This window comes from Neospora caninum, chromosome XII (assembly GCF_000208865.1).
Source record: "Neospora caninum Liverpool complete genome, chromosome XII".
NCBI lineage: Eukaryota > Apicomplexa > Conoidasida > Eucoccidiorida > Sarcocystidae > Neospora > Neospora caninum.
Genome location: NC_018398.1, coordinates 1,586,559 through 1,595,923, shown reverse-complemented (window position 1 = coordinate 1,595,923; position 9,365 = coordinate 1,586,559). Strand labels below are relative to the sequence as shown.

Below are 9,365 nucleotides of genomic sequence, written 5' to 3'. Positions count from 1 at the left end.
GTTTGGAATTACATCAAACTAGTCTGCTTGGCTGTGAATGGCCTTCACAGAGGGCGACGACCAACCGAACACCCTGGCGACACGGAGAAGCCCACGCTTGGTGTGGGTTACACCCAATAAAAACGTGGAAATAGAGAGTTCGCGTTGCTCTCAAAGTCGACAAAACACCCAAATAAAAGGCAGTAGCTAGAGTGTATTTCTCTTCGACCGCTCGTGTGTAGTGGGCAGTGCCGGAATGTTCATACTCCACGTCATTCGCCACGTGAGCAGGGCTGGCAGAAAATGGGCGAGGTTCGCTTACACGTGTCGTGGGGTAGGGGCACGTAGGCTGACCACACCTGCGTGGACGAGCCCACGATTTCAAACCGTTTCTAGACCTGCAACCTCCCATATCCTGCCAAGATGTGTGAGACGTCTCAGCGATGGCGGATAGTTACACGAAAGCAGGGAACAGACTTGGGCAGTGTAGGATCGTGGATGTGGGCTAGCTATTGGTAACTGGGGCGTGTTCTGTGTCACTCGCCCTTCGTGGCCTGGCACGGACCGTTTCGCTCCGAAGAAACACGATGCAGTTATTTATTTCAGTGCATTCCTCGGTGCAGGCTGGTGCCAAGGACCAAAAACAATTACTTGGACGCGTTTTTTATAAACGCGTCGTGGTCAACGACGGAGCCCACGCAGCAACAGTTCCTGTTGTCAGGCACACGCACTCGCCCTTCTGCGCAGTGGACCATTCAAAGATAATGCAAATATGTTTGAGAAGCTCTGACAGTCCTGTTCACGAACTGACAGTTTTGCGTCACGCGCTGGACTCTGGTGCTCGTGGCCTCGCCACAATGTCCACCCAGATCCCACTTGAGTCCCGATACTCCGGGACGATATCCCAAGTAGCCGCGGCCTTTTTGCGCACGCTCGCTCCAGGCGTTTCCTTTTCCTTATGTTTCTCCGCCAGTTTCCCTACCACGCTTTGTGGAGCGAATACTCCCTCCAGGAGAATACAGGTCGGCTGTTCGCGTATCTCCTCTCTGGTGTGCAGGATTTTCCTCAGCTCAATAAGTACCTTGATGTGAAGCGGGGAAACCACGTAGTGGGGGGTACGGTCGGGATGTGTATCCAGTGCAGCGCGGCATCGGAAAAACGCCGTCGGTAAAGATATCTGTTTCACCCGCGCTCGTTCCAGAGCTCGTGCCAAACCACACCGTGGACGGGTAACCGAGAGATCCTTGCTTTTTCCTGTCCTCACTTGGCCGAGCTTCTCCACCGGGGGCACGATCTTCTCGATCGCACCTTGGTGAAATGCGGAGCAGCTTCTCGATTCGTTCACTGTATGAGCAACATCCGTCGCAGGCCGAGGCAGCTGACTTTGTCGCTCGAAACCTGCGTCCGACTGCGATGACACCCCCTCGTTTACGGGAGAGTGCCGGCCCCAGTCTCTTGCACTGCCGAAAACGAGGCTCGTGTCTCCTCGCGTCAAAAAACAAAGAGTCGAAAGATAAAGCTGCGTCTGTAGCTTGTGAGGAAGAAGGGAATCGTCTAAGGGCTCCACGTCAAGCAATCGGCTGAAAGGGGTGGAGCACGGTCCCTCCGGGGTACAGGCGTTCAGATTTTCACCACGCGAAACCGTAGATTTCGAGACGCCAGATTCACCCACGCCAGCGCCACGATCGGCAGGCAGCGGGAATCGGCCTACTGCTGAACGAATTCGCATGCCTTTGGGGCGCCGACTCGCCCGCTCCAACGCGGTGAGGGCCGAGCACAGAAAGGTGGGCATGTAAATGTCTTGAAGAGCCAATGCCCAACACAGCTGTACTTTTTCAGCCGTCGAGTACCGCCGGCCGTAGCAGTGTGCATGTGAAGCAAGGTACGAACTGAGCTCGGAAAACAGTTGCTGCTCACCCCTTCGCCCGTTCTGTAGCGACAGTGAAAACGGTCTTTCGTGCGTGGCGTCCCTGCCGCTTGCGCATCCAAAAGGTGCGACACTCAAGGCAGTCAAGCTTTCCTTGGCCTCGCTGACCACCCTGCAGTGTGCCTCGTCTGCGGAGTCATCTCTGCTTTGCTTCACCAGAGATGTTCGGTGAGCCGCGCCTTCACACCCTCCTAGGTCTGCGCGAGCTCCACACCTTTGGGCACGTCCCACGGCGTTGCCACGAGCCGATCCAGCAAGGAATGCGGAGAAGGCCCAGGCCAGGGACGTCACATGGCTTGGCTCCAGCGAGGCCAAAAACGGGCCGAGGCTATGTGGCGAAGAAAGGTGGCTGTTCGCACACGAACGCGCGACTCCCGACACATCTCGAGTGGGCGCCGCGGGCGGCGGCGCGAGATCTCCGCGTCCCTCCCTTTCTGCACTCTTCTGCACTCCGTGGGTGATCTGTCGCCGTGGAGCAAGCTCGGCTGGACCTGGAGACGTCCGCCTTACGTCGCCGTCCACTGTCTCTGCCATAGAGTCCCGATCGTCCAGCAGCAACGCAGCAACCGCCCGAAAGCTGTTGGGAACCGGCACCGCGAGGGCTGCGAAAGATTGCAAGAGAACGGACACGTTTGCCCCCAGCGTCGTGGCAGCTGCGTCGTCGAGCGGGCCGACGTCTGCCTCTCCAGACCGAGAGGGTGTGTGTTTTTGTGCTCCGTTAGGCCCGCCCAGGATGTCCTCCCTTTGGCGCACATGTCGTGTGTCCACATCCACAATCTCGGTGGAAGCGCCGGAGACACCCTTAGGCAGACGTCCCCACGCAGCTGCCTGTTGACGCGCTCTGCATGGCTCTGACGCCGCCAGCGGGCGCCCCGTCTTGTGGCTGCGTGAGGACGTCGGCCTCCCGCGAGACTGCTCCCACTCTCTCGGCAGGCAGCGCAGCATGGCGTCAGCGACCGCCCCCATGAGAGCCTCGTTTCGATATCCCACAGTGCAGCAGGTCTGCGCGAGCATGGCAAGCTCTCGCAGGGGCAGTTCCGGAAGGCGACGACGAATGCCCTCAACGGCTTGTCGCCAGAAGTTCTCCCGAACCCTGGTCGTACCCCGGCCGCGTCCGTCTTCGGGACCCGACGGGCCTGCAGTTGCAGCGTGGCACTGCGCAACGCCCCAGAGGCCGAGTGACAGTTCACGAGGCCGGAAAAACGGGAGACACCGTACCACGCAGTTCTCGAGAAGGCAGAACATTTCGGAGCACAGGCGCCTTCCTACCATTAGGTCCGCTTGCTGTTTGTCGAGAGCAGGGGCGGCAGCCACCGGGCGCGCACCATCCGAAGCCAGTGGACGAGTGCAGCCGCTCGGTCCTGGTTGAACGCCAGGGGACGAGGCGGAGCCTCCGCTCTCGGACGGCTCAGCACGCGGAACCGGACGCCTGCGTCCAGTGGTCGAACTTGAGGGTTCCAAGCCACTGCGGGAGGCATCTCCGTCTTTCGCACTTGGCGCGTTCCCGTTGCTGCCCGCCGCGGACATTCCCGAGAAGGCTGGAAGCGCTCCACTTCGAGCAGTGCCCGTGGACGAGTGCAGTTCAACTGAATGGGCCCCCAGAGCACCTGGCAGCCGCAGCTTCCCGCACGCCCAACACAGGGAGGCGATAAATCGCAGCTGCGCAGCCGTCGGCCCGCGTGTCTCGGTCTTTCCACTCCCATCGCGCGCGACGCTGCCTGGCCGCGCCGGCAACCACCCGCCTTCTCCGCGCGTTTGCTCGCACGGAGCGGCATCGCAGTGGACACGTTCTCGAAGCTGTTGCGCGTTCGCGAGGGCGCGGGGGGGAGGAAATCGGGCGCATCCGGGTTCTGCAGCCACAGCGGCTCGGGGTGCACTGGCTGTCGCCTCAGCTGCGAGAACAGCAGGGTCGTCTGCCTTCCCTGCTGTCGAGGCGGCCCCATGGAGTGCATGCGGAATGGGGAGGTTCGCGAGCAAAACGCGGGGACACGTCCCGGAGGAACCCTCCCCAGAGGGCGCCGCTCGCGGAGAAGCTTCGTCCCGCCTGGAATGCGAGGACGGGAGGGAAACCCGCACGAGAGGTGTAACGACTTGAACACTGTCTTTAACAAATATTTGGTCCCCTATTGCTGCACAGGCGCGTGAAAAAGCAGACCAAACAGGGCTGCTCTCCTTGTAAGCAGTCCCTGTTTTCGGAAGTGCATGCGGCCCATGCTGACGATCCCCGGGAGATTCGCCGTCGCGCAGAGGCACTGGTCCGGGCGGCGGGTGTGCGTGCGGCGAGCGGATGTTGGGACGCCAGCTCACCGGCCTGCCGAGATTGACGCTCTGCAGGTTTGAAACTGCGTTTTCTTCACGAATGCCACGTGCTGAAGGACAGTTCTCCGATTCGAGCAATGCTTCGTGCACTTGTCGGAGGTGATGGAGCACACAACCTAGAACAGAGAGGAAACGGGTGTCTCGAAGCAAATCTTCGGCGGCTTTTGTGTCTCCGCTACGCGTTGCCGAGAGGCCCGCGGCGCCTGGTTCTGATGCCGCCTGGACGCCAGAGCCTTCCACCCCAGAGGGCGAACCTGCAACTCCTCCGCGTTGAAGTTTCTCAGGGCTGTCAACGACCTCGTTGTCGTCTCTGGAGCCGACCCGAGCTCGTCTCGACTCCTGTCCCGCGCGAGATCCGCGCGTTTGCTGTGTGGACGCGTTAGGAACTGCCTTGCGCCGGCTGCTCTCCGAGGCGTCTGCATGCAGGAGCGCAAGGCGGTGCAAAACGTGCGCGGAGTTGATCCAACCTAAATCCGCAGCAACGTGGGGACATACCGTAGGTCCCAAGAAACCAGGAGACACGTGCGAAGAAACGCACGGAGAGGAAGGCGCCGACGCAGGGTCCGCGACAGAAAGACGGTGCGGGGAAAAAGGAAACCGCGCCGTTCTCGCGACGAAGGCCTTCGCGTCCCTGCTGGCGTCTGTGTGTGAACAAGGCGAAGAGTCTGACAAAGGCAAAAGTTGGCAGACGTCGGAACGGCGTTCACTGGAGGGCCGACGCTCGCCAGCTGCTTCGCGCGGAGACGCCGAGTCGGAAACGTCCGGCCGAGGACAGCTCGGCGTCTCAACTGCCTTGACCGCGTCCGGAGTGGGATTCGATGGATCTCCACTCAGCTGGTCGCGCAGCTGTCGGGTCGTCCGCGAACAGCGGGGCCTCTTCGCGTGTCTGCTGGCATCCCTCGCACAGCAATCTCCCAGTTCGTCTTTGATTTCTCTCAGGAACTGCGCACAAATCTCCAGCACGCCCTCGACAGATCTGCTCCTCCTTACTGCTGAGTGAAAATCCAACTGTCTCAACCGAATTCGCGTTCCACGTTGCCTGCCTCGAGTCGCTGTGGGGACACAGACGCCAGCTTCGTTCTCAGCATGAGCGAGATGAGGAAGAGACCTTCCACCGCGTGTTTCCAACGCACTCGGGCCTCGCCTATCCTCGCCTTCGCTGCCTACACAGATTCTTCCTTGGCGCATCGAGGGCCTTGCATGCGCCTCGAAAGCGCACTCGCCGGTGAAGCGCCCATCTGCTTTGCGCGGCGCAGGAGACAAGGCGGCTTGGTAGAACCGCCTGGCGTCCTCCGAGCCGGACGCGTGGACCTCGTCAGCCTGCGACGCGGCATGGCAGGCGGCGAGCGAGCTCAAGCGTCTGCAGTCTCGGGTTGGAACAGAGGGACGGGAGGTGTCGAGTGTCGTGCGGCAAGTTCCCTCAACCGATCTCCGTGCGGCGCTCATCCAGAGGATGCGAACTCTTCTCATCTTGAGACCCGCTCTCGTGAGTGCCGTACCGGGAGCGCCTCGTCGAAAGTTCCCCCTGGGGCCAAACCGCGCTCTAGGTTTTCCCCTCTGCCGCTGTGTGTCGCGCAGGGAAAGAGAGTGAGGAACGGCCGTAGACACCTGGTGGTTGTCTACAGCGCACTGGGAGAGTGCATTCCAACGCGAAAAAGACGCGGGGCAGAGATCCGGGAGAACGGCGAAGAATCTCCGCAGCAGTCGGAGCAAGCAGCCTGTTTGAAGACAAGGAAAACCCGCTGCAGCAACTGACAAAAGCGTGGCCGAAAAAAACTCGAATAGACGGCTTATCAGGGAGTGAAGATCTGCACTTCCTCGCGATGGCGCAGAGGCGGCGGATTCAACGACGCCTCAGGGCGGTGTCTGCGGCAAAAAAATCCGGCGCCTCTCTCTCTCCCCCCACGCTCCAGTGGGTCACAGACCGTGTCGAACAGGACACTTGACGAATTCAGACTACACCTGGTCCTCAGATATTGAGAAACCGCACACAGAGCGCGCACGCGCGAGATGGAGCAGAGGACCATTTTGTGACGCGGCTGCAGCCAGCAGCCTGCGCGCTTCAAATGCATTGCCGAACTACGTTCCTCCAGATTCTATGCAAGGCCAGCACTGGACGGCAGTGTCGCACTCGGTGGAGCCCCAACTGTGTCAAGGAAAGAGGAGAGCTCCGTTCCGATTGTGGAAAACGTCTGCTCTTGTCTCGCAGCATCGTCCGAACGGCCACGCCGCTCAGCTGTACACGCGGCAGAGAGAATGAGGCGGCGGTTGCAGAAGAGTGGCTGTTGCCCCAAAAGTGTGTCGGGCCTCCTCTTTGTGATTTGCACGAGAGAGGATCACAACGGGGGACATAAAGAATATCGACGAACACTTCACGGGGATTCTCAAAACGGCGAATGAACCGCAGGATTGAACCGTTTGCTCCGGCTCACGATTCGCGCATGCAGACAGAGACTAGCAAGTGATCCCAGCAGCATCGATCTTCGGCAACTCTCATCGGGAGGCCTCTGCGGAACAGAGAGAGTTGCACCAAAGGGAGCGGGTGTATTTGGCCAAGACTGTTGCGCAGCAGACCAAATGGGTGCGGTGGAATCAGGAATTCCACCGTTGTTTTTTTAAACTGTCCAGCTGTGGACATGCTTGTCGGGTCTCGAAATGGGGTGTGCTTTGGGGGGTCGTCCCACCAAGGATTGTTTCTTCTCAGAGTTCGCGCCCATTGGCTGTCTCCGTGTCTTTTTGCTATGCACATCTTCACTCAGGGGACCCGCGTTTGCTGTCTGCGACGACTTCGGGCAGAGCCCCAAGTTGTGTTACCCAGCGCGGGGTCACCAGGATCCCAGAGGGCAAGCAGATTGAAGTATCTGGTTTAATTTCCTTTAGCTACAGTAAACCTCACGCTTTGCGTCTCCTTTTTCACGTCAGCGCAAGTCTGTTGACGCAGAGCTGATCCCACGGGTTGTTCGCTTCTAGGGTATAGCTGCGGGCGGTGTCGGCGCTGCCGTGAAGTGTGGCTGCTTTACGGCGCTCTCTCCAACCGCCGGGACGCCCTGTCAAAAGCCAAAACCAGCGCTGGCGTCCAACTTTGGAGACCACCACAATCATGTCAGAAATATATGTCACCGGACCCGATAAACACTGCTGCAGGCGTTGCTCTTCCCGCAGCGACAGGTGTTGCACGGGGATCCAGTCTCGTTCGTTTGGCTACTAGCTGTGTACTCAGAAGGAATTGGCGAGAATTAGTGCACTGGGAGGATGCTCCCGGGGAAGAGAAGAGGAAGAGCCTATTCTCTCACAGCGGCCTACTGCGATCATGGAACGTAGTTTTTGCTGCGGGTGAATTGTCGGAAAAAGAGAAAGGAGATCCATGGGACTGCTTGGTTCCGTTGTCTTTTTTGTCGGTTGATACTCGATGGGACGCGCCATCACGCCCGGACTTGCAATCGCTTGAAGCTAGGTAAGACGGGCTCTGAAGTGATATCCAGGGATATGGAGCGCATGAGAAGTAGACTTCGCCTGTTGGCAACAGACGGTTTAAAATTCAAACGAAAAGGGCTGCGACATACCAGAGTAATCAAAAGCAGGGAATGGAACTTTCCTGGCCGGCCGTCAGCCCGTGCTCGCTGCTGTTTGCATCGCGTGGCCTGGTCCCCAGTTCCGTACTTTTTTCTGCTTGCTGGCATCCCGAATGATCCCCGGTACTGCTGCGTGTGGCAATCGCTTGAACGGCTCCTCAGCACGCATGGGGACGAACCGTATATCACAGATTCATCCCATGTTATCATGTAAGAAAACCCATCACTCTCGGTCGCTATCGCTTTATGAGCGGCTCCACCAGTGGGCACAGGCCTCTTCACTATCTAACGATGCCGAAGCCATCTCGCACCGTGTACGGATCTATTTTTTGGATCTATGTTTCACCGCTATGCGCCGCCACCAGCGGCGCAGCGCTCTGCTCTGTTGGCTGCGCACTATCTACAAGCAATCGCGTTCGTAAACAGAATTACCAGCTAGTGATTCCTCGCGCGGGTAGCCAGCTGAGGAAAACGATGGAGAGGCTTGGCAGCTTCTCTCGAGATTGCACAGAGTTCCCTCTTCCATGCCCTCGCACATGTCAGCCAAGGTACGTTTCAAGGCCTGGTTTGTCGCCAGTGGTATTACTGGTGGACAATCGGTGTCGCGGGAGCTCTGCGGTCCAACTACGCAGAAAAGCCGGCCTGCCAGGCAGAGAGGAAACAGCCCGGGGCCCGAAGCGACTGTGCGTGCCGTGGAATTGTGGCCCCTGGCTGTTGAAGGTTGTGGCGGCAACTCTCGATGCGCGCCGCACGCACCGGCCGCTCCCTGCGCGTGAGTATTACACCGTGTGACCCGTCCAAGCAAACTCTAAGCAGACTCCCGTACTCGCAAATACCTGGTTGGCGAAAGGACCGTGACGGGGTTCGCAGAGTCGGCGAGCTTTAGCACTGCCTGGCGTTCCCGGATATGATTCCACACAAAGCGCTCCTGCGGGGATTCGCCGGGGTGAAACGTGAGACGCATGTGAGACCCCGTTGCACGCAGCCAATCGTCACCAAACAAATGGGCACACAATCCCCTCTCCGCCCCCACGCCGTCGCAGGACTCGGTCCGAATCCAGTCACGCTTGCGTGTCTGCCTATATCAAGTCAAACTGTCGTCGTCCGACCCCCCCCCCCCCCTCCGAAGCCGATGCTGACAAATGAAACGGTTGGCGTCGACATCGGGGTTGGCGTCGACCTCTCGCGTAAAGCTAAACCCGCTGTAGCCTTAGTGCGCTCACTGTTGAAACATTCGCGATTTCCCAGTCTCCACGTCAGCGACGGTTTGTTATATTTCGATGCACGAGCGTTGCGGGTGCCTACCAGGCGGGAATATCCCTACTTCCACCGTCCACAGAGGCCTAGACAAGACGGATCTCCGCCGGAAAGATCTTTTTGGCAAAAACAGATTGCTCCATCTTTTGAGCGTGCACATCGCGTGTATAGCCGCAGGCAAAGCACGCATGAAACCCTCACTCATCGCGCGCCCCCGTGGTTGCGTCAATTTCGCATGCAGAGTGCGGTCTCTCTCCTCACAAAGGCGGCGAGTCGATGCCCAACTCTTGCGGTCGCGTTCTACAGCGGCG

At 59.1% G+C, this 9,365-nt stretch overlaps 1 protein-coding gene across 1 annotated transcript; it reads right to left on the bottom strand.

Annotated features, from left to right (window-relative positions):
- Positions 1-799: 799 nt before the first annotated feature.
- Positions 800-5,695, bottom strand: NCLIV_062240 (conserved hypothetical protein; the record flags this gene model as incomplete). Its single annotated transcript, XM_003885775.1, has 1 exon — positions 800-5,695. One exon carries the CDS (start codon positions 5,693-5,695, stop codon positions 800-802), a length of 4,896 nt encoding a protein of 1,631 aa, XP_003885824.1.
- Positions 5,696-9,365: the final 3,670 nt, after the last annotated feature.